Source organism: Melanerpes formicivorus, unplaced genomic scaffold, assembly GCF_026170545.1.
Source record: "Melanerpes formicivorus ecotype bairdi unplaced genomic scaffold, bMelFor1.0.p_v2 SCAF_2, whole genome shotgun sequence".
In the NCBI taxonomy this organism is placed as follows: Eukaryota; Metazoa; Chordata; class Aves; order Piciformes; family Picidae; genus Melanerpes; species Melanerpes formicivorus.
Genome location: NW_027142354.1, coordinates 34,077,081 through 34,101,316, shown reverse-complemented (window position 1 = coordinate 34,101,316; position 24,236 = coordinate 34,077,081). Strand labels below are relative to the sequence as shown.

General features: G+C 39.9%; 2 protein-coding genes across 5 annotated transcripts in view; one reads left to right on the top strand and one right to left on the bottom strand.

The window, feature by feature from the left end:
- The window catches only part of CNST (consortin, connexin sorting protein), a 58,313-nt gene extending 44,666 nt beyond the window's left edge, over positions 1–13,647 (bottom strand). The window contains exons 1-2 of one of the 4 annotated variants that reach the window (XM_068155731.1): positions 13,508–13,647; positions 11,588–11,684 (exon numbers count right to left, since the gene is read on the bottom strand). The gene's annotated coding sequence lies outside the window, so the exon portion shown is untranslated. The other 3 variants (XM_068155740.1, XM_068155750.1, XM_068155759.1) reach the window with 3 other exon arrangements.
- A 19-nt stretch (positions 13,648–13,666) lies between these two features.
- On the top strand, positions 13,667–22,412 carry TFB2M (transcription factor B2, mitochondrial). The gene is made up of 8 exons (XM_068155772.1): positions 13,667–14,090; positions 15,016–15,104; positions 16,053–16,206; positions 16,582–16,730; positions 18,110–18,199; positions 19,203–19,265; positions 20,415–20,566; positions 21,910–22,412. The coding sequence occupies exons 1-8, from the start codon at positions 13,769–13,771 to the stop codon at positions 22,088–22,090; spliced, it is 1,200 nt and encodes a 399-aa protein (XP_068011873.1). The 5' UTR covers positions 13,667–13,768; the 3' UTR covers positions 22,091–22,412.
- Positions 22,413–24,236: the final 1,824 nt, after the last annotated feature.

Genomic DNA, 24,236 nt, shown 5'->3' with positions numbered 1-24,236 from the left:
TGGGACTGGATGGGATCCATCCTAGGGTGCTGAGAGAGCTGGCAGATGAGCTGGCCAAGCCGCTCTCCATCATTTTCCTCCAGTCCTGGCTCACCGGTGAGGTCCCAGGTGACTGGAAACTGGCCAATGTAGTCCCCATCTACAAGAAGGGTCGGATGGAGGAACCTGGAAACTCCAGGCCAGTCAGCCTGACCTCAGTGACAGGGAAAGTGATGGAGCAGATTATCCTGGAAGCAATAACTGCGCACCTGAAGGATGGCCAAGGGCTCGGGTCCAGCCAACATGTTTTTTTAGGAAGGGCAGGTCCTGCCTCTCCAACCTGATCTCCTTCTATGATCAGGTGACCCATCTGGTGGACGTGGGGAGGCCTGTGGATGTAGTCTACCTGGACTTCAGCAAGGCCTTTGACACCGTCCCCCACAGCAAACTGCTGACTAAGCTGTCAGCTTGTGGCTTGGACCACAACACTCTGTGCTGGGTTAGGAACTGGCTGGAGGGCCGAGCCCAGAGAGTGGTGGTGAATGGTGCCACATCCAGCTGGAGGCCAGTCACCAAGGGCGTCCCCCAGGGATCTGTGCTGGGCCCCATCCTCTTTAACATCTTCATTGATGATCTGGATGAGGGGGTTGAGTCAGTCATCAGCAAGTTTGCAGATGACACCAAGTTAGGAGCAGATGTTGGTCAGTTAGAGGGTTGAAGGGCACTGCAGAGGGACCTTGACCGACTGGATAGATGGGCAGAATCCAGTGGGATGGCATTTAACAAGTCCAAGTGCCAGGGGCTGCACTTTGGCCACAACAACCCCATGCAGAGATACAGGCTGGGGTCAGAGTGGCTGGAGAGTTCCCAAACAGAGAGGGACCTGGGGGTACTGATCTACAGCTGCCTGAATATGAGCCAGCAGTGTGCCCAGGTGGCCAAGAGGGCCAATGGCATCCTGGCCTGTATTAGGAATAGTGTGGCCAGCAGGAGCAGGGAAGTCATTGTGCCCCTGTACTCTGCATTGGTTAGGCCGCACCTTGAGTGCTGTGTCCAGTTCTGGGCCCCTCAGTTTAAGAAGGACATTGAGACACTTGAACGTGTCCAGAGAAGGGCAACAAGGCTGGTGAGAGGCCTTGAGCACAAGCCCTATGAGGAGAGGCTGAGGGAGCTGGGATTGTTTAGCCTGGAGAAGAGGAGGCTCAGGGGTGACCTCATTGCTCTCTACAACTACCTGAAAGGTGGTTGTAGCCAGGAAGGGGTTGCTCTTCTCCCAGGCAACCAGCACCAGAATAAGGGGACACAGTCTCAAGCTGCGCCAGGGGAAGTTTAGGCTCGAGGCGAGGAGAAAGTTGTTCAATGAGAGAGTCATTAATCATTGGAATGGGCTGCCCGGGGAGGTGCTGGAGTCACCATCCCTGGAGGTGTTCAAGAGGAGATTGGACGTGGCACTTGGTGCCATGGTCTAGTCATGGGGTCTGTGTTGATAGGTTGGACTCGATGATCCTCGAGGTCTCTTCCAATATTAGTTATACTGTGTTACTGTGAGGGTAGTTATTGTGGATTTTGATGGGTAAATAGTCCTTAACCTACTTCATAGGTTAAGGAGTGACTGGCCCAGTAAAGGAAGGGAGAGCAATGGATGCTGTCTACCTTGACTTAGGTAATGTTTTTGATGCTGTCTCCAATAACATCCTCACAGATAAGCATTCAAAACACAGGCTAGATGGTAGTGAGGAGTTCAGGGAAGCATGTGGAGGGCAAAAAGCAACCATCAGCTGTGCAACACAGAAGCACACGTCAGCACCAACTAGGACAACTCCATGTCTGCTTTCAACTTCAAGAACTTGTTAACCATTTCCAGCCACACTGGTCTAACAAAAACTATACCACCTATCCTGTAACATATAAGCTATGCTAAGGGAGGTTTAGACTGGACATTAGGAAGCATTTCCTTATCAGGAGAGTGGTCAAGCACTACTACACCCTTCCTGAGTGGTCAATGCCCCAAGCCTGTCAGTGTTTAAAAGGCATTAGGAAAATGCCCTTAACAACATGCTTTAGCTTTTGGTCAGCCCTGAACTGGTTAGGCAGTTGGACTAGGTCCCTTCCGATTGAACCATTCTTTTCTGGAAGAATAATAAATTGTACAGTAGAAACACAAATGGTATTCTCATTTGGCAACCAAGTAAGAAAACTGGCTTTCTTAGACAACAAAGGGAGAAATGGAACTCTAGAGGAGATACCTATCTGGAGAATGCCTCTATTCATTAAAAGGATGATTCTTAATCAAGCCCTTTTTCTTCAAGGAGAGATAAACACAAAATATAAGGTTAAAAGGAGGACAGAAGTTTAATCAGACTAGCAAGAATCAGAACAAGAAACACATTTATGTGTATTTACAAACACCCACACTATAGTTTTGTTGATTTATTGATGGTAACTGTTCTAAAGCACTAAGAAAACAAAAGAAAAAATCTCAAACAGTAAGTTAAACAAGTTTACTTCTCACTTCTCACTCTTCCCAGCCTACAAACTAATAACTACTGCTGCCCTCTTCAGCTTATAAATTAAATGATACATCAGAAAGGAGACTGAAGTAAATGACCCAAAGCCAATTAGGGATTACTTTTAACAGTATTGAAAGTCAGGATGTCCTACCATTGTCACCTTGCTTTTATCAGTAGACAACACTTTATCCTTTCAACAGCTATCACAGGGAAACAGAATGCGTGAATACATTTGAACAAAGTGTTTCCTATTAGATTGTGCAGAATGAGGAAAAGATGCTTTTGACAAGTGACATTTTCTATAGAGGAAACTAACATTTTGACAGACAATATTAACTCATTTCCTTTTAACATGTGTCTAAAATGATAGTTCCCCCCTATCTGAGATGCTGGAGAGCTTCTATAGCTAGCACAGAACAACGTTTGTTGGGTTACCATTTGAAATTCAGTATTCGCCAAATAAAAGTAGCCCTAAAAATCTATTCCTTTCTATAATGCTTATGACTCCTTAGAAAATTAAAATCCAGAAAGGGCTAGTTCAAAGAATTTAGAACAGTCTCAGCCTTGATATTTTCAAGGAATCTTTTTTTCCCCCCAGAGGAATTTTTCCCTTCTTGTTTTCAATGTTGCCATCTCCCGTTCCTTTTGACTTTACCAAGACACCAGGCAAATACTAAGGGTGAAGCTAAATCCTGCCAAGATTTAACTTTAGATCTGCCTAAAAACACATGTAGAAACATTTACTTAAAAACAAAAATTCCAACTATATTTGACAGACCATTAACAAGCAGTTACTGTAATTACTGTTTTGCCATAGAAATTACTCACACACAGAAACAACATGCTAAGAAAAAGATGTTAGTTTCTTCCCAGGCACATCTTTTCTCTCATCACTAGTTGTTCAAAATAGAAATAAAAGCTAATACTGGGTAGAACTTTGCTGACCTCTGCTAAAAGGAAGAAAGTGCTTTGGTTGCAGTTGCCACACAGATTCATGCAATAGGCATATATAATCATGGTGTTTATGGTACAAATCAAAAATAAGATGGAAAGGAGTTGCCAAGGGGCTAAAAGACAAAGTCTGTATTGAAGAAATTAGTTGAAAGTTTGTTTGCTTTTGGACAAACATTATGTACATTACAGAAATATTGTGGTATTTGCTTCTATTTTAGGTCTATTTCAGTTTTTAAAAGCCCTGGCCCTTCAGTGCTCTCTTTCACGTACTTCAACAACATTTTTAGTTGCTCATTTTTGTGTGTATACAGAGCCTTTCTTTAACCTATCCTTATTAAAGAAATATAACCTTAAATAGAGTTGTTTGGATGGTATTCTGAAAAACAACCAACTCCCCCTTGCCCCGCCCCCCCAAAACAAACCACACCAAAAAGTGGAAAAAATGAGATCTTCCCAACCTGGCAGAGACAAAATTGAAGAGGGCATTAAAAACCAAACCAAGCCAAAACCAGAAAAAGACATCTCCCACCTTCAAATACTCCTACACAACTCCTGTATCCCAAAATCTGGTGAGGTTTCATTTAGGAATGTTCACTGAATATGTAGTTCAGCATTTAATTTACTGATCTGTCAAGTATCTCGCAGAACAAATTAAGACCATAACAGTGTATCTGTTGACAAAAATCTGAAAAGGTTATAACATTCAAAAAGTTTATGGCAAATCACTTTCTTATTCCATTTGACTGCCTTCATATAGCTCTTCTGCCAAACACACTACTTCCCCCCACCTCATTCTCATGCCATTTAATTACTGTATGTTAAGTAGGGAGATTTATGTATTTTAAGTCACTTTCCCCATTGTATCACCTGTACTGCTGTATTCAAATTGAATAGGCATTTCAGATTGGTTCCCAGGGTTGCTTCTATGCAATCTTTTCATTAACTTTGATGATAAAACATATAAAATTGGCATTTATAAGCATTTTTTAGAATTTAATCAAAAATTAATTTTAGGAATAAATACTCCAAAAGAAGTAATGAGAATCTCATTAAAACAAACACACCACGCTCTGTCTTTTAAAATAAATGAAGCACATCTCTATGAAATCAGGAATAACCGGTCATTCTGCTTAGATGAAGAGCATCCTGTAAAAGAGATACTGAACAGAACACCCCAAGTCCAAGTGGTTTTTTTTTTCCTGCTGAGATATAATACAGCAAGTGCTATGGATACAAGAGAATTCATTATGTCCTACCAGGCACCAATCAAATACAGCCATGTATTTTTGCTTTGTGCACAGTATACACAAACTAAGATGTACACAAATAAGAGAATGTAGATCACAGTGACATAAGAATTTCAGAGAGGAAGGGTCAGCACTACATGTGGTAACAGTTATTCAGCCTATAAAATGTTGTCATATAAACAACAGAACAGGATGTCTAGTGATATTGTGGAATCCTGATCCTTTTAAAGAAGAAATTAAGCAAGTTTAAGGAGAAGTGAAAGAAAAAGGCAGTATTTGGGATTAAGGAAATTTAGTTTATTATTGCAGGGGCTTTCTGGGTTGTCTGTTTAGTTTGTTGGTGGGTTTGTTGTTGTTGTTAATACAAGCAGCTTCAAAAGTCCTAAGAAAAACAAACAAACAACAAATCCCAACAACAAGCCCAAGAAAACTGTAGAGTAGCTATGTGTAAAAACAATATACCATTATCAATTCATTAGCTTGCAAGAGAAAGGATGATGCCTACTATTCTGTTACAGGAGCTAATAAACAAAAACCCTGTATGTTCTCAGAAAGTTCAAGTACAATTTCTCTACAAGTGTTTGTTGCTTCTACTGATCTGAAAGTGTCGTGGCTTAGACCCAGCCAGCAGCTAAAGCCCCCCACAGCCACTCACACAGAGCTTTCCCACCCTTGGTGGAATGGGAAATAAAATGGGTTGAGATAAGGAGGCTTTAATAAAACAACACAGGGAGAAGAAACAAGAAGAATAGTACTGACCTACCACAGCTCGGCCTTATCCTGCCCCACTAGAGCTACCTACTCAAAGCACCCACATTTGCCTTGTCCCAGCTGCACACCCCTCCTCCCCCCCCCCATATATATAGTGGGCATGATGTCAGTATGGCATAGAATACTCCACTGGCTAGTTCAGCTGCCTATCTTGGCTGTGGTCCCTCCCAGCCACTGATGGTTAAAACTAAACAAAAAAGCCCCAAAACAAACAAACAAAACCCCCAAACAACAACAACAAAAGTTAACCCTGAATCAAAGATACACCTAAAGAAACCTGGAATATTATCACTGCATTGCTTCAGAGTGCCCTTGCCTCACCACAGCCAAGAGAAAAATCAGAGAAAAGCACTAGTTGTTGAAGATCTACTTGACTATCACACAATTTGCTGCAGAAGTGACAGCAGATAAAGAAGGTAGGCAATTTATTTAGCTACAATCATCTCACAAAGTCAGCCCACTTACAGCTAGCAGAATTCTGATCTCCACTGTGTTTTATGTGGAGCAGTTAATGTCTGGAATGCTGCCATTTCTAGAGAAAGGAAAATAAAAATATTTATGTATATACTTCCATTATCCAGCCTCACAGTCCTGCAGAAAACAATTACCATACTGTTGTGCCGCTTATAGCATGGACTCATTAGCAGTTTATCATTTCACAATATAGTCTTACATACAATCTCATTACTGGATAGCCTCACTGTGAGAGAATCTCATTAATATCCTCCTGACTGTTCAGTTTGCCCTGTTTGGCTTTGCAATAATGTACTAGGGGTAAAAATATCTTTATACGTATAAAGTTTTCTGTTTCTGTGTCAGTTACATGGTTTAGCAGGTCTATCTCTCCAAGCATCTTTAGTCTGCTCTTCTTTGAGAAGTATTCAGAGGCAGGAATTTTTTATCTAATTTCTCTGAATTTACAAAAGTGTCTGAGTATACACTCTGGTGATTTGGCACTTTCCGACACTGAAGTGACATCTCTCAAGGGGCAGTGGCATTTAAAGGCATGATGATCTTTATAAACAGCAGGAATAGCGAGGGTTTGAGAAGAAGTTCTACCTGCTATTTTCAACTTCTAAGCTTCCTAGTCACACTGTATACTCACAGCTTTAATAAAATGATCAATATATACTGCTAGGCATAAGCTACTCTTCCACATTTAACACTCCTATAACTGTTTCAGTCATCAGCCAAGTACAAGAGATTGTCTGGGAACAAATAGTATCTTTTGATGAACATATGATGGAGTTCAGATGACAATTTCACACAAGCAAGCTTTTTCAGAACTCAAACTAGAGAGAGCAGAATACACCAAATGCCACAAAACCCAAAACAAATGATCAGTCCCCCAAGTGTATGAATAGGTTTTAAGCTTCAATAGAACAAATTACACCGAATGGTTCAAGAATAAAAGGGGACCTCACCATTCAATGTGCTCACTCCTTTTTTCTTGTCTAAGCAAACCACCAGAACCTATCTTAGGTAGGAGTAACAGGCAGAAGAATACACTGGCTTAGGAGGATCGAGAACTCTCCTCACTGCCCTACCTTTATAAACAGCCACAAACATTGGCCAGGAATAACTTATGAGTGACTTGTCTTGCCTTGGTATGCATGAATCTCATTCCAAAATCCAGTTCCTTAACTCAGTTCCCATCTGATGCTGAACCCAGTCTGGGACTTCTGTCTCAGCATCAGTGATGACAGTTACTAACTGTCATCAGGGCGGTTGGGTTCAATATTGGTTTTGTATATAGTTGCTTATTATTATTATTACTAATATTATCAGCAACAACTACAGTTTTAGCTTCTTCTTCCAGTTCATGAGTCTCTCCCTTATTTAATTTCTCTTCCCTTTGGGAAGAGAGAGAGGATAATGCAGAGTATCTGTCATTCATTTAGAGGCTGGACCAGTCCCAGACCTTGAAAATAGACTGAATTCCGTAATTTACACCTGACCGATGAGCAAGTTTTATAGCCCTCATTAATACAAAGAAAATTAGCATGGTCCAAATATTCAGTTAGGCCTTAAATCATATCAAAGCTAGAAACAACCACAAATAGAATGGAAACCTATCCATAACATTTATGACACCATTCTTGTCCCCAAATCTTGTCTTGAGAACATGAATTGTTTGATAGATTTTATTTGCATACTTGCAGTCCCTTTGTTACCAAACCTGCAGATCCAACAGAAAGTTAATTAGGAACAGAGTGAATTGTCAGAGCTTCAATAACTGGCACCATGAAAAAAATCAGAACATCCAGCAGCTCTACCAAAATATTGCATCAGTTGGTTTTATATTCCAGAAAGGAAGGATGGTCTAGTTTTGACATTGCTTAGTGTCAGATACAAATGACTGAGATGAAATATTTTCTTTGCTCTGAATCTCCACCATGAAGTTGGTCAAACTGCTACATCAGCTCTAATGCATTTCTTAACTACAAAATACTGTTTTATTTTACAGGGATGCAAGAAAGATGAATACATTAAAAAGACTGTGATATAAACTTTTTGGTAAAATGTCCTGTGAAGAAATACAAAATGGACACTTACATTTGCTCAATTTTTTTCCCCTTAAATGCGTGAGTGAAAACTCAATCATGTATAAACCAAAAAAGGCCCATGTTAAATGAATCATAATTGCCCCAAAATTAATCACTGGTGGAATTCGATTGAAATAATGAAGGTGCTACAACTTAAATCCAATGTTGAATTTTGCCTTTAGAGCTGTTCCAATTCTCCTCTTTGCAACAGGAAGTTATTAATTCATTTCAGCTCTAATTGTGTAAACATATGCCTACTATATGAGCCGTCTCTATCAATTTACACATACTATTTATTAATAGATCATATAAAGTTTTCTGAAGCACACAGTTACCAGGTTTTCTGTTAGAATTTGAATGCATGTTTGTAATACCCAAGCCTGTAAACAGAGATCTAATTTGGTTTAGATCAGTTTTTCAGAAAACTCTTATTACCAAAGCTACTTTGAGTGTAGTTTACATTAAAAAGGGCATTTTTCCATTAGAATGTCCTAAATATCACAAGCATTAATAAAGCCAGCATCAGTAGTGTAAGAGAGTAAAATCTGATTTTACATAAAATTCAAGCTATAATAGTTTAAATTATACCAAGATCAGAAGAGATTTACAGCCTACAGAAACACTAAATTATTACTATTTCTCCTTGTCCTAATGATGTCATATTTCAGTGCTACAATAGTAGACTAATAGTATCCCTTGAGAAAAAGAGAAATCCAGATAGGAAGGTAAGCAGCTACCAAAACAATACTGCATAAAAGCAATTTTATATGCTGGTTGTCATAAAATCTTCCTGGGATCAAATGTGTAAGCTTGGCATTGTGCATATCATTTTATTTTATAAAGACAGGAATAAAGGAAGACACCAAAACATTACTGAACAACTTACAAACTAAGTTTCAGGACAGATGTGCCCCAGTTTGTTTGTTTTTGCCAACAGTCATCTGTGTAAGACTGTAATAACAGAATGAACCAACACCTGAACTGTCATGAAGGTTGATCTAAAGTGGCAAGATCATCATGCCCTCACTTTGAGGCTCAAAGATCCCAAGTTTTAACCATTAGGAAAGAACTTCCCAAACGTACACTACATATTTACGTATTATTGCAATGCCATATCTATGCAGGGAACCTAAAAATCTTCCTGACATGCTTACATTACAAAGATAAAACAAATACCAGGATTAGATTTTTGGGGTGTTTTTGTTTTGTTTTGCTTTGTTTTTAAATCACAAAGTTACTTTAAATTAATCTCAATTTGCCCTACAAGAAAATTAAACGAATCCCACGGACAGAGAAAAGCAGTGTCAAAGCTCACGTTGTAAGGCCACATGTTAGCTATTTAGATTGGAGCAACATTCAAAACAACTACACACTCCTAGGCAACTCTGTGCCAAAAAAAAAAGAAGAGGTGTGCAGCACGCCAAAATTTGTTTACAGAAATATTAGACACTAACATAATTCCTCCCCTAAAATTTCTTTATAAGCTAGCAATGCAAAGACATCACAGCAATACAGCAAGTAGATAAATAAGTAAAACAAGAATAAAATAGTATCTACCACAGCAAGTTCTCGAGCAAGCTAATGTTGCCAAAGACATGACAAGATACGCACAAAAACACAGGCTGAGTGAGTTTAAGAGCCAGCAGAATGTTTTCATCAGAATTCAATGGAGAGGAATGCTGAGAGAAATAAACAGAAGATGCATCTATTTGTATACTTTCACTCCTGCGCACAGAAGTTTAATAGCTTCTTCTTTTTGCATGTGCACAAAATAAATATTTGCAGTAAATTTAGCACTGATGAAAGATGCCAGATTGATAGCCTTAGGGACCGAGTTCCGCTGTATACACAGAACGGATATAGCACAGAGTGAGAAAGTTTATAGCCCTGCCAAAATGCCTTACAACTTACACAGCTTACGTAATGATCTCCACATTACAGAACCCTCTGCCCCTCCACCAAAAATATAAAAATTAGTGCTGCTTGCCGTTCATAGGAAGGGAAAATAAGATGTGGACACTGTTAGCATCAGTAGGGACAGAATTCATGACATCAGCTCATTTAAAAGTGTTTAGTTTTGTGCTGAATGGCTCTTTTGTCAGTTGTGAACTTTGCTGTTGTGTTTGTAAGGCTGCAAAGTTAAACTGCACCTGGTGTTAAAATGCTTTCCTGTTAAATGGCATGTTATTACAACACAAAATTTGCAAAGGAGCAGTGTTTTAACACAAGTCTTTCCCAAATAAGCTTATATTAACATAACCATAAAGCTAGTGCTCAGAAAGGATCTCTAAGGAGGACTTGATAGCTTCACTTAATTGGTACCTGAACACTCACTCTCCAGCGATCTGCACCACTTTTGATCTAGACCACTTTAAATGGACAGTATTTCCCTATTAATCAGGTTTTTAGCACCAGACTGTCACATGGAGCAGGCAGGCTTCCAAGAGCTTTGGTTTCTTATTTCCCTTGGTACTAATAAATTGGCCAAACATAAAAAAAAATACTTTGCTCACCCTAGTGTCCATTGTCAGCTGACTACACATAGAAAGCCATAAACTAAGGTTTATAGAGCTCTCAGTACAAAATTGCTGACCTCCTTATATAGAATGATTTTCACCTGCCAGAAAGATGTCCAATACAACCCAGAGGTTGCAAACTCAACCAATCTCAAACCAGATTAAAATGCAAGTTCAGTCTTCAATGTTTCCTTTATGCATACATGGGTTTGTAACTAAGGACAGCAATGACAAGGGAACAGGAAAAAAGAATGATGCTATTCTCTAGTTGGAAATGTGTAAGACACACTATTTTCCTGAGCACTTTTGAAGAAATCTCTTACCACTCTTTTTATTATGTTCCTTGGTCACCACCCAAAGTATTACAACAAAATTACTGAAGTATGCTGAATGTTCAGTATATGCATCTTGGATTCTTTCTGTGTAAGATGGGAATTTTACTGAATCTGCACTTAAAATGAAGTATGGGCATGAGAGTTTGAAAAGCTGAGATCAAGATGTACATTCTACCACAATTTGCCCCCTCACTGAGAAATGCTGGTCAATATTTACTATGGCTATGTGGTTGCTATATAGAAAAATAATACTAAAAGACAAATGCTGTAATATTAGCTTCAAAAGTATGTCTTACATGAAGAAGAAAAAAAAAGTAAATGCAAAAGACCACTGAGATGAAAAATATCTGATCTTTTTGAACCATAAAACTCATGAGCTCTCTTGGTTCAAGCTTAGGCTGGAATCCAATCACACAGGTAACCCTTTTGATTCCTTCTCCTATTTATTAAAAAAACCTGACCCAAACCCCAAAACTCAGGAGGAAACAACAATTTTATACCACCCAACAATGCACTTAACATCATAGAGCCTTATGTCTTCATAATTTAAGACTCTAAATTTTTGCATGTGACAATAGCTGGAGTAAGCTAGAAAATACAAACCACAATCCACCATTAACTTAAAAATAACTGTTCAAATGTCCTTGGAATATGTTTTAATGTACTAAACAACTTCCTGCATTGTAATTTCTAAACAACAAGAACAAAAAAACAATGTACAAAACTTACCATTTTCCTAACTTTTGAACAGTTTCTCAAGGATAATGACCAGGCCAGAGAGAGGTAATCCTTTATGTATGCAAGATTCAGTACATACGTGGTAGTTCTAGGGAGGGGAAAAAAAAATTAATATATTTATCCCATAGAAAAATATGGTTAAATATTAAGCTAATGTAAATAAAAATATGAAAAAAGTGTATCATTTCTAGTGTATAAATAATGTCAAGGCATTTGGCTTTACTTAGAAAACACTGCTCTGAATCATCTCAGATACTCCATTCAAAGATGACCCTAGTCTTCCTGAGTGCTCTGACTGGCAATAAAAAAATCCCCAAATCCCTTAATTGACCATTAAATAAATGGAATATAACATGGTAATACAGTAGCCATACCTAATTTTTTGTGGCCATAGGTATCAATAAACTCTGAAAAAGAATGCTAAACAGAACATTACTAAACGCTCTAAGAAAACCAAGTTCTGCTACATGTTCTGAAAGTCCTATGAATTATTGAATTATCAGACTGATTAGTAAGAGAGCAAAAAAGCTATTAAAAACATAAAGTTAAAAACATAAAAATGGATTGAGGTCTATCTAATCATCCAACTGAATAGCCTGTCCATTTCCCTTAAGGCACAGGGAAGGCTATTACAGCACTCAGAATAAAAGAGTATTTAAAAATAAATTGCAGATATTAAGAATTGCTGCATCTGACATGCCTTTTGCAATCTTTCCTAAATTCAGCCCAGCCCCTCCTGATGCCACATGCAGACCTCCCATGCAGCAAACAGCAAAGCCCCAATTTTCTGTCCCAGGTTCTGTTACTAGAGGTATGTTGAACAAAATGACTTTGTTTAGTAAGCAGGCATGCATTAATTTCTCACTTTACAAACATAAAAACAAGACATAAGAAATTATTTAATTTGCACAAAATCATAGTCTGGTTTTGACCTGTTAATTTGAAAATCTGTATACTCTCTGATTCACAGATCCCTCCTGCCTTGTGCACAAACTAGTCAGGGAGCAGGGAAACACGTCTCGGAGGATTCTCATCCTTTCACCAGAACTCCATCACACCATGGCCACTCACCTGCCACTGACAGGTTTTAGCACAGTATCCTTGAAGGCTGAATCCCAGTTTTGCAGAACTCGAATACTTTTTGAAGATGGTCTTAAAATTATTTCTCGTTAAGGCATTGGGGAAACTGTTGAAATGACAACGTCGCTGCCACTGAAATACTGGTTTTACCTAAAACGTAATTGCAAGGCGGTACCGGGCAGAAAGATGCCGACGAAAATGTCAGGGATCTGCCGGAGCAGGATCCTGCACCTGCTGAGGGCGGCAGGGCGATACAAAGAACCGAGTCCCGAAGTGACTTTTTAGCGGCAGACGCGGAGATCAAAGACTCCGGTGAAACACCCAGGCAAACCTCAAACTAAATATGTAGCTGCTGGGACTTCCACCAACAAACTGTGCAGACGTTGCTCAACTGGAGCCCGGCAGAGCGTTCCTTACCGGCAGAGAAGCCTTCCCCTCCTAAACGGCCAACCGTGGCTACAGGTCTTCTCCCTATGGCTTGAGCCAGGGGCACCGCTCCAGGTGAAGGAGCCGCAGCGCCGGTACCCGCCATCCCGGATGAGGCGGGCAGCGAGCCCATCCCGCCCGCTGCTGGCCTCCGCGCGTGCTCGTTCGCTTCACAGCGAAGCTTCGCCGCCGCCGGCGGGCAGGCAGGAAGGTGCCGTCCCCGCCGCCTCGCCTTACCTTGGCGAGACGGCGGTGACGGCACCTCCTCGCCGTCCGCTCGGTGGCCCTCCACCCGCCCCGTAGCCTCCAGTCGCGGCCGGGACTGAGCGGAAGGCGGCGGCGGAGCGCGGCACCGGGGGAAACATCTCCCCTTCCCCTTCTGCGGATAAGGGTCTGTCAGCCTACCTCAGCTCCGCTGCGTCTCGGGCGGCCGGGACCCACCACCCGGCATGGCGTGAAGGTGAGGAGGGTGGTCCCGCCGCGCTGCCGCAGGCTCCTGGCGGTGCAGGGCTGGCACCATAGAGAGGACGGCGAGATGAGAGACCTCCGACGATAGAGCGGAAGATCGCTAGAGAGGCCGAGAACAGGCGGAAGTGACGCTCCCGTTGCCGCGGCGATCGCGCACCCGGTGCTTGCTAGCGTGGGGCCGGTGGCGGCGGCGTGGTGATGCTTGCAGGCCGGGCCTTGCCGGGTGCTGCAGGTTGCCGCCGCCTTCTGGCGACGGCTCAAGCGGCGGGGCTGCGGCCGCTGCTCTGCGGGCTACCGCTGTGCTGGGCGACAGCGAGGCGGGCGGCGGGGCAGTGGCCGAGCCCGGGCCTACAGGTGCCAGAGGCGTCAGAGACGGAATGGCTGGTGCAGCAGTTGCAGGGGACCGCGGTGCCGTTCCGCCGCTTCATTGCCTGCCCGCAGCTGGCCCGCACCGTGCAGCGGTGCCTGCAGGGCGGCGCCAGTCCCGACCATCAGCCTGTCCTGCTCGAGTACGCACCAGGTAAGCTGCTGTAAGGTTCTGGCCGGTCTCTGTTTGCCTTACCCCTGCTGCCCGGGGCTTCACTCTCCCGCCGTGACGTGGCGCTGTTCGGTGTGCCCAAGTGACCTTGCTGGGTCATCCGTCCGGTGGCTACGGGCCCCTGGTCCTGCTCCCCCTGGGCTGTCGATGGGTGGTGGTGTTGAGGAAAGAGGGCGAGGCCCTGCCTCTCCCGGGATTTCTGGCGGGGGTGGCAACTGCGCTGCCTGCTGGCTGTGCCTGGGCCCTCTGCGACGGGATACACCGCCCTGGTTGCCCCCCCGGGCGGGTGTTGGCGGACGTTAGGCCCGTCCGGTTGTCGCAGCACTGCGATGCGTCCTGGGGTGGGTGGTCAGTTTATACAGAGCTTTGTAAGGAATGAGTGATTCTGGAGACTTGAGTCACTGGTGTTAGAACTTTGCCGTAAAGTTGAGATGTAAATTTCTCTTCAGGTAGTATTTTTGGTTTTGTAGGCGAACTTTGTCAGTAAAAGCATGACAAAGACTATGGAGTATCACACAGATAGCCCTTTGCAGTTAATGTGGTTTAGTTTGGTTTTTTTTCGTCCCAAATTACTGCAGAGCTGATATGGGTACGTTTTCAAAGTATGTTTCAGTTGGCAGAAGAAAAAGTAGAAACATTTGAAATACTGTACCTAATGTACGTCAGTATCTAATGCAGTACTTGGTGTAATTCACTGCACAATCTCAAGAGACACTGTGTGTAAATCTTTTTATTTAACTCATTTTGAAGTGTGTTTAAACAAACTCAAGTTACCTCCTGTTGAAGATGGTACGTCCCAACTGTTGCATTGGGAAAATCACTGAAGGAAATCACTTAGAAAAGATGGACTTAAAAAAAAATGTTTTAGAAAATATTTTTTCTTTTTCATTTTCCCCTCCCCATTCAGGTCCTGGAATCTTGACTCGTACTCTGCTCAATGCAGGTGTTAGAGTGGTAGCTCTAGAAAGCAACTCAGCTTTTCTTCAAAACTTGCAGGTACACTTTTGATTTGGTAGCACATTTCTGAAATTTAATTAGAGGGAAAATAAGAAAATAACTTCAAATTGTGTAATAATTGTTGGCTCAAAAAAGGAAATTAAACAGTCATCGTTACTTGTAACATCTGAAATAATGCTTAACAAGAGTATTTTGTTTTACAACACACATCCAGCAGCAGACTGTTTTATAATAAATTGGTTTACATTGTTTGTATGTAGGAATTCAAATTCATAGTCTTCCTTTGAATAATTTAATGCATAATTCATTATAGTTGTGTATGTTTAAGTAAAATGTCTGTATGTAGCTTTAAAAAAAACTAAATCTCTAAAAATAGTCTTGGTTATTCTCATTATCTCATGGCATTATTTAATCTATTGTCCTGCAATCGCAATTAATTGGTAATATTAAAACACTTAAATATGTTGTCCTCTCCTGTTCACCTTGGTGTTGCATGGTTTCAGAGGCGTACAGACACAGAGCTGTAGAAGCTGCAATAGGATTATGTTACTGTGCTGTAAAATAGAGGTTTGAAACAAAAGGCTCTCACCTGACTTAAAACATATATGAAAGGCGTTTTCTATGTATATATGAAGAATTCCCATTGTAAATCATTAACTGCAGTGGGTTGCTTAGTTTGGTATAGCTTTTTTTCAAAACATTTGCAGAACATTTTAGTAATGTAAGAATGTGTTTTAAAGCTGCAGTTGAACAGCATAAATATGTCAAAATGTCCTGCATAGTGAAGGAAGCTATTCTTTTTAACAGCTGTGAGAAGCAGCTCTGAAATTTGACTCTGACTGGGTAACAATTGTAGGTTTGTTTTGTTTCAGTTTGTTTTGTTTTCTTGAAGGTTTGTTTGTTTGTTTGGGGCTGTTTTGTATTGGGTGTTTTGCAAGATGAAGTACTACATCCAGATTTTTTTCATCTGAAACTAATTTTCTTCAGTCCCTAGAGAATAGCCTGGATGGACAGTTAAAGGTAATTTATGGTGACCTCTTCAGACTGGATCCTTTGGGGACTGGACCAGTGAAACCACCTGCTATGTGTTCTGACCAGCTTTTTGAAACCATGGGTGTAGCAGCAGTTCCTTGGAGGGCAGGTATATGTATATGATTACATGTTACAAATCCATTCAAAGGGTGCATAGGCTGTTTAGCAAAGTCTTTAGTATTTGCTTGAGAAATACGTTCTGTTTAATATACATGATGGATTAATGGATACTGTTTCCTACATTTCAACGTTATTTAGGTTCTCAATAGTTTCAAACAACCCTTGTGGCACTGACATTTCATATATTTGCTCGCCTATATTAAAGGTTTAGTTGAATGCAAAATGGGCTTAGCTTTGACTGAGGCTTGAATTGTATTTGTTCTTGAACAGCTTGAGCTGTTTGTGTTTTATACATTAGCATTAATAAGAATGTCTAGTACGTATTGCAGAATTTTAAAGATACTTTTACACACTATTGAAACAGATGTACCTGTGAAAATTTTTGGAATCTTACAACAGAGAAAGGAAAGGAACATACTTTGGAGGCTCCTTTTTGCCCTTTATGAATGCAGTTCCATATTCAGATATGGAAGAATAGAACTCAACTTCTTTATAAGTGAAAAAGAGTACAAGGTATGTGTAAGAGATTTTAAAGGTAGTAAAGAATAAAATAGTGCTTCACAGAACACAAAAACATTTATATTGTATAGTTAACATTTTCACCAGGGAATTTCTTCTTCTGCCAGACTTTTAAAGCCTCATCTGTTTCCTACTTACTCCCTTTCGTAGCACTGTCAAGAAACATTCTGATGTCACATAATCACCAATCTTTAAAATGTGAAGACTGGTTCTTGAGAAGGATGCAGCAGCAGACTAATTACTCTCCATTGTAGCTCGTGAGATGCTTAAATTCTATAACTCACTTTTGCAACAAAATCGCTTAAAAGTTGCAGGTAATAGGCAACAAAGGCTGAATTCAAAACACCTTGTGAAGAGGATTCAGAGTTACTAAATATACTCAGTGAGATGCACTTGTCTTCTCAAACCATTTTTGTATGCAGCACTGAAAAAAACTGAGGGTCATACAGAGTCATAAACCTTTAATTACTTGAAGCAATTAATTACTTAATTACATGGTGTGCTTACAGAACCTGTGTTATGTCTAACACCCTACTGAAAAAAAAAGGAAGAAAGTCTTAAGTATATAATTCTGTGAAATGACAGATTGGATAACACTGAAATACCCACTTAAATGGATTTTTTTAATAGGTCACTCATTCTTTGCAATCATGTCTACTACTTTTATTGTGAATCCTGTTAAATGAGGGTTATGTACCTAAGTAAAAGCAATTGGAATCTTCTTTTAGTGGGTGCTGTTGGTTCCTTTTTGGTTTAGCTTGGGTTTTTTTTGAGCATATGAGGCTTTTTGAATCTGAAAATTAAATTTCCCTGCTACAATATACTTCTTTCTATGCCCTGCTTGAGAATAGTCACAAGATTTTCTTTATTTTCTTGTCCAGTGAGTTGTCTGCTCTGTAATATTGATCAGGATGATTGTGCAAGCTGCTTGATGTTCAGTGAGGTCGCCTGATGTTTGGCTTACTCTGCTTGTGTGTCTTACTGGGATTGTCAGTGTGAGCTGATAACTCTGCATATGTTTTGGCTTTTATACAAAATATGGTCTCTTTTCTGTGTGAAATTCCTCTGTCTTAAAAGCGATCAGAAGGTATAAGCTAGAAATTCCTACACAGTTCAGTTATCCAACTGCTGTAAAGAACTGCTTAGACTGCCATAATGTCTTCTAATCATGTTCTGACAGGATGTACTAAAATAGCACAAAGTATGTATTTAGTATGTATTTGAGGCCTAATGTAACTTTACCTTGGAATTTTAGATGTAACTTTGAATTTCTTAACACTTACTATATTTATGTATCTATATAAAAGGTTGTTGTTAGATAAAGAAAAAAATCTTTTTGCAACAAAAATGCCCTTTCTTTGCCATTTTGTTAGGTATTGACAGCAAAGCCTAAAGATGCAAGGGCTTACCAAGCACTTACTGTGCTTTGGCAAGTAGGATGTGAAATTCAGCTACTGCATATGGTAAGTTTTTTGTACTAGCTGCCGCAGTCTAATGCTGTGGACATGTTTTTAGAAAAGGTTTTATAGTATCTTACTACTGTAAACTGTAGTAAGAAGCTAATTTGACATCTAAACTAGTTGGAGAACTATTGAAAACTTTCTCTGGGAATCTACTATATGGATGCAGGAGTTGAATGCACCATTACCAGGTTTACCAAACTGGGAGGTGCTGTTGATTTTCTTGAGGGACAAAATGCCTTGCAGAGTGGTCTAGATAGATTGGGCTATGATTAATGGTATGAAGTGTAATGAGTTCAAATGCTGGGTTCTGCATCTAGGACAGAGTAACATGGGGCACAAGTATAGATTGGAAGAGGAGTGGCTGGAGAGCAGCCCTGCACAAAGGGATCCAGGTGTGTGCGTAGACAGCACACTCAGTATGAGCCAGTGGTGTGCCCTGGCAGCCAAAAGAGCAAACCACATCCTGGGGCACATCAAACACAGCATAGTTATCTGGTTAAGAGAGGTGATTATCCTGTTGCATTTAGCACTGGCGTGGCCTCACCTGAAGTACTGTGTGCAGTTCTGGGCCCCAAAATTTAAGACAGATGTCTTGAATGCATGCAGAGGAGATCAGCAAAGCTGATAAAAGGGATGGAAGGAATGTCCTGTGGCTGAGGACTTTGGGTATGGAACAAAGCAGGCAGAGAGGCGACCTCATTCTTTCTACAGCTTTCTGAGGAGAAGGTTCTGATCTCTTTTCCCTGAAATCCAGTGATAGGACGTGAGGGAATGGTTCAAAGTTGTGCCAGGGGAGGCTTAGACTGGCCATTAGGAAGCATTTTCTTAGCAAGCATTCAAATGCTGGAACCAGCTTCTTAGAAGGGTGGTTAATGCCCCAAGCCTGTCAGTGTTTCAGAGGCATTTGGACAATGTCCTTAATAATGTGCTTTCATTCAGCCCTGAATGTGTTCTATTCTAACAAAGCACTTCAATTCTTTAAAACATTTGCTCCCTCCCATAGGAACCTTGGTCATCATTTGCAACTAATTCAAAAAATGGGGGACTGGCAGTACCAAAAGCCATGGTAAGATTGTTTTGTGCACTTTTCTCCTTTTGGAGATGCAGCTAAACCACTTTTAGTTAAAGGTTAAAATAACTTTATAACAGCATTTACATGTGTATTTTTAATACAGTATTCAAATTAAAACTTAAAGGCAGTATGTAGATGCATCAGAAGTGGGATGAAAAATTGCTATGTGCTTAGAAGCTGAAATAAACGATTGTCTTTGTTGTCTGATGGAAAAAGATAAATTCTTTTTCAGAAGAAGTTACTGACAAGTAGACTGACAAGGTCATGTCTACCTGCTTGAACAGAACAAATGTTTACCATAATTAACAGCACAGTCAGTATACTGCTGGTTTTGATTAAAACGTTTTTTCATGTGTCCAGTGTAGACTCTGTGTGCTAGTTAATTGCTGAAAAGTGCAAGTCCCAAAGCTTAAATTTGAGAAGTGGAAAAATACCTTGTATAAAAGTCCTTTTTCAGAGAAGTAATGATGTTCCTGTGTATAATATAAAAATATTTCTGTTTAATACCAATATTATAAAAGCATGTTTATTCATTATTTGGTTCAACTTTCCCCAGAAAAATGTGTGCTTTCCACACTTAGGTGTGTTGCTGTAAAGGCACAAAGAGAGGTGTATCAGGTGCATTATGTAAGATGCATTGTCACAGCCTTAGGAGTGTGAGATATATCCATTGCTGCCAATATAGAAGTTCATGTACTTTGGCTAAAGACTGTACTGCCTCCCAGTTTTATAAAATCCTCAAGTTGCAACACTCAAATAATTCTATCGTCATACCCAAAAGATAGTCACAAAGTGATCTGCTCTGATATTTTGCATAGTATAGGGATACTATAGGCCATATAATCTCTTGAAAACTCACATCAAGACTGTATTATCTTGTTTCAACTAATAAAGTTCAGTCCTTAAAAAAACTCAGTAGCTTGATTATTTTGTTTAGTATTTCCTTTCCTGTTTGGGACATAGGAGAGGTAAAGCATCCTTGTTCCGGAACAAACTTACAAAGCCTCAGCTTCCAATAAAATAGTTAAGATTTGTAGAACTGTGTAAGAAGTGTTTCTGGTGGTACAGATGGAACACTCTTAGCTTAAGACAGACACTGTTTTAAAGATGACTTTTCATTGATTTGTTATGTTTTTCTTGCAGTGGCTGCCAAATGACCATTTATGTTTGGTACGACTGACTCCTCGACAAGATCTGTTCACAGGAGGCTTGAAGCCCACCAATTCACTTGCCTTTATTTTCACGGTGAAACAGTGTCTTGCTAAACCTAAGTCTAAACTTATTGACAGATTAAAGTAAGTAAGAAAGAATTACTCTCTTCGGAGAAATACCAGAAAATACTAAAATAAATTCTCAGAACTGTACTTATGTGTAACTGAAATACAGCTTGCCTTTTAAAAATTATCTACATGTAGAACAGAGGATTTCATTTTTACACCCCTTAACATAATATTGTGAGCACTGTTCGTGGCTTGTATTCATAGGTGTTAAAAAAGAAAGTCAACAAATATTTAGAATGTAGATGTGCAGTAACTGTCTATGACTCCACAGGACATGAAGTCATGTATCTGCAAGAAGTTTTCACTGACTACAGACATAATAATTAAGTGAAGCCTTTTGTAGGTATAGACATCAAAAGCTAAAAGAGTTTCATTTTATAACAGACATCAAAGTAAGGCCAGTGAAAACAGCTGAAGGTTATAGATGGTGGAGTGGAGATGTCCTCAAATGGTTTTCTGTTACCTAATTAAAAAATTAGGCTTCAGACATATTTATGAATTATGCAACTCTAATTATTCTTCTTGGTGTTTCATTGGAGCTTTATGACTAGTAGATTTCCATTTCCCATAAATGGGAATTGTTTACAGTCTGGAAAGCATTGATTTCAACTTGTTTATGAATATAATTCATATATTTCTAATTTGCTGATAGTGACTTCCAGAAAAGGAGTTGAAAAAAATGGGCAGTTAATAAATTCCAGTAACTCATTTAGCAATTCAGTGCCAAGAGTCTTAATGGATTTCTTTCTTAAAGCTCACTGGAATACCTAGAGTCCACACAATACTTTAGCCAGAAAGTGGAGCTAACCTTGAAGGTTCCTAATGTGTATCCTCTGTGTATTTATACACCCTTTTCTTGTCTGAGTAATAGTTAATATATATGCACATTTATAAAAGGTCTGTATTTCATAGCAATGATGGAAAGACAGTGGATATATCTGTTTATAGAAGAAAATGCCTATGAAATGTGTCACTCTCGCTATACTGAATCATCTTGAAAATGACATTGGCTTTCATGTCTCAGGCACTGAAGAACAACCCCTTTTTATGCTGTAATGCCTGCTACTGACTTCATGTAGTTGGGGTGGAGGACGGAGGGAGGGCACCCACCCTCTAGTGAGGAGGCTTATGTGGCTCAGTATTGTCTATGTCTGCTGGTGGCTTTATGTATCTTATAGCAGAGCAGAGGTTTCTTTGCATTTGCAGCATGGATTGCATATAGCTTCTGTTGTAGGAAGACGTTCATTTCCAGAAGCTGCGAAAGAGTAAAATGGACCTTCAGATACTATTTCTTGCTCTTGCTTTTTTCACAGAAAGAAATGCTCTCTTAGGACTGTTTGTTTGTTTGTTTGTTTCAGTTCATGGAGCTTGGACAAGGGTGGCAAAATGCTGACAGAGCTAGAAATTCCCCAAAACGCGAGAACACGTGACTTGTGCCCAGAAGGCTACAGGCGTCTCTTTGAGGCTTTGCAAACCTCTGATATGTTCACTGAAACCTGGTTCCATGATGACGGCTTGGAAAGTATAAGGAGCGTATAAATCTACAGCTGCTGTCTTTTGGAAGAGCACCTTTGCTTCTGGAAGATTACTTTGATAAGTAAAGGTTTAAAAATTGGGAGATGCTGTTAGCTAGATGATTTCCTGTGCAAACCGGAAATTAAATTTAGCGAGTAACAAAAGCCCTTCTGCACAGGATGAAAGTAACCGGTTCAGTTATTAGATCACATTGGACAAACTTTGCATCTTTTCCAGGAGTTAATTAGCAATCTGCTGCTTTTGGATGTACCACTTAAATGGAACTTTTTGTTACATTGCTGTATATTTACATTTGGAAAAAAAAAAAACAAAACAACAGACCAAATATCACTATTTGTGTGGTTTGTATTTTGGTGCTCAGTGATTTGATTGCCTTTTACACATGTAGGTCTTTACAACCACTGCATGGGTTATATTGTCTCTTGATCTAAAAACCTTGCAATCTGAAGTCAATACTAATAAATCAGAGTGGTGGGTTAGCAGAAGATAAGGTAATGACAGCATGATAAAACACCAACTCAGAGCTGTTGGGTGGTTGTGTTCTTTTTGTTTGTTTGGTTTGGTTTAACTGAGTATTGCTGTATCTCAGAGAGGAAAAAGTTTTAACAATTCATTTGAAATTTTGAAGACAACACTGGGCAGCCTGTTCTAGCTTACAGTACATGAACATCTATAGGTACAGCTTTATCTTATTTTAGGTCCAAGCCCAAAGTCAACAGAACATTCAGTACTGTATAAATAGTTTTTTGGGGAAAAAATTTACTTGTAACCTTTGTCAATTTGTATTTGTTTTATGTATATTATATGTAAAAATAACTCCCTTAAAAAACATATCCTATTAAAAATTCTCTTTTTAGTCATAATACTCTATAATGCAACCTGTCCTAGTTTCTCTCCATATTCCTGTTCTGTTGTTGCCTGAAAGTCCTAGTAGGCTGTAATAGTTTAGTGTTCTATACTGTCTCCTCTGGCAGAGCTGTGGCCAAAACCATGCTTTTTTTAGCAGAGCATGAGTTAATAAAATGCCTTTTTAGTAAAGGTCAGGCTATTTTCAGGCTTTGGAAAACAGTAGAATCGTATTAGGCATAGTGTGAGGTATAGGTGTGACAACCATTGATCTCTGTCTTCCTATTGCAGTTCCTGCTGCATAAGAAAAGTTGACTTCAAGGAGCCTTAGTTCACTCTGCTAGCTAGTCTGCAGTAATCTGTTTAAGCTGCTGGTAAGTCTTTGTGATGTTGTTGTGATGAAGCTATTGGAAAGGCTGAGGTTTAGTTTGCAGTCTCTCTGAGTGTTATTGGTATTCTGGTGTAGGTTGTGAAGTTTTGAGGCTTGCTTTCTGTTTCCATCTCTTACTGTTCCAGATAACTTGGATTATAAATTGACCCTGAATGGCAAACTTGCAATTGCACATTTTTTCAGTCTCAGTAGATAGTGTCTTTCTTAGTGGTCTACAAAAATGTAGCGTCTCCTGGATTGATTTTCACAACCTGCCCCCCATGCCAAATCAAATACCTTGCTGTTCTTGCAGTGAGACATAAACTGAAAAAAAGGAAAATTATTGCTGTGATTTATTTTTTTTTAATGCTGTTGGAAACCAGCATATACTGAGCCAATGCAGAGATTGCCAAGGTAACAGCAGAAGTCAGTAAGTAAAAGGAATATTACATAACTGGGAACTTGAAATGAGGACGTTTAATGCTAATTAGAACTCTTCCATAAAGTCTAAGTGTAAGCAATATGTTTAGTCCCAATCACAAATGTGAAATTGAGAGAATAATGGCTGTCATTCTAAAAATTGGTTTAGTACTGATGGAACAGACAGGAAAAAAGTGACTATCACTAGTGTATGTGAATAAATACAGGAAGTGAAACTGAAGCAGGTCTGTGGATTTGATTAACTGATGCTGTCCACTCAGTACTCGCTACTGTTGCAGGTCTACAGTTTCTGTAGGATAATGCTGAATGCAAACTTGCAATGAAATTTAAAATGGCATATAAATACTTCTGCATTTTTGTTAGGGTTTTAACCAACCCTGTGCTACTTTTTGTGCCTTGCCTTCACATATCTGCATTTGCCATATTCCTTGATACATTGATGGGAAATTGAGGCAACATCTCTTCTGATGTTCTTGGTTCATGTAAATGCAA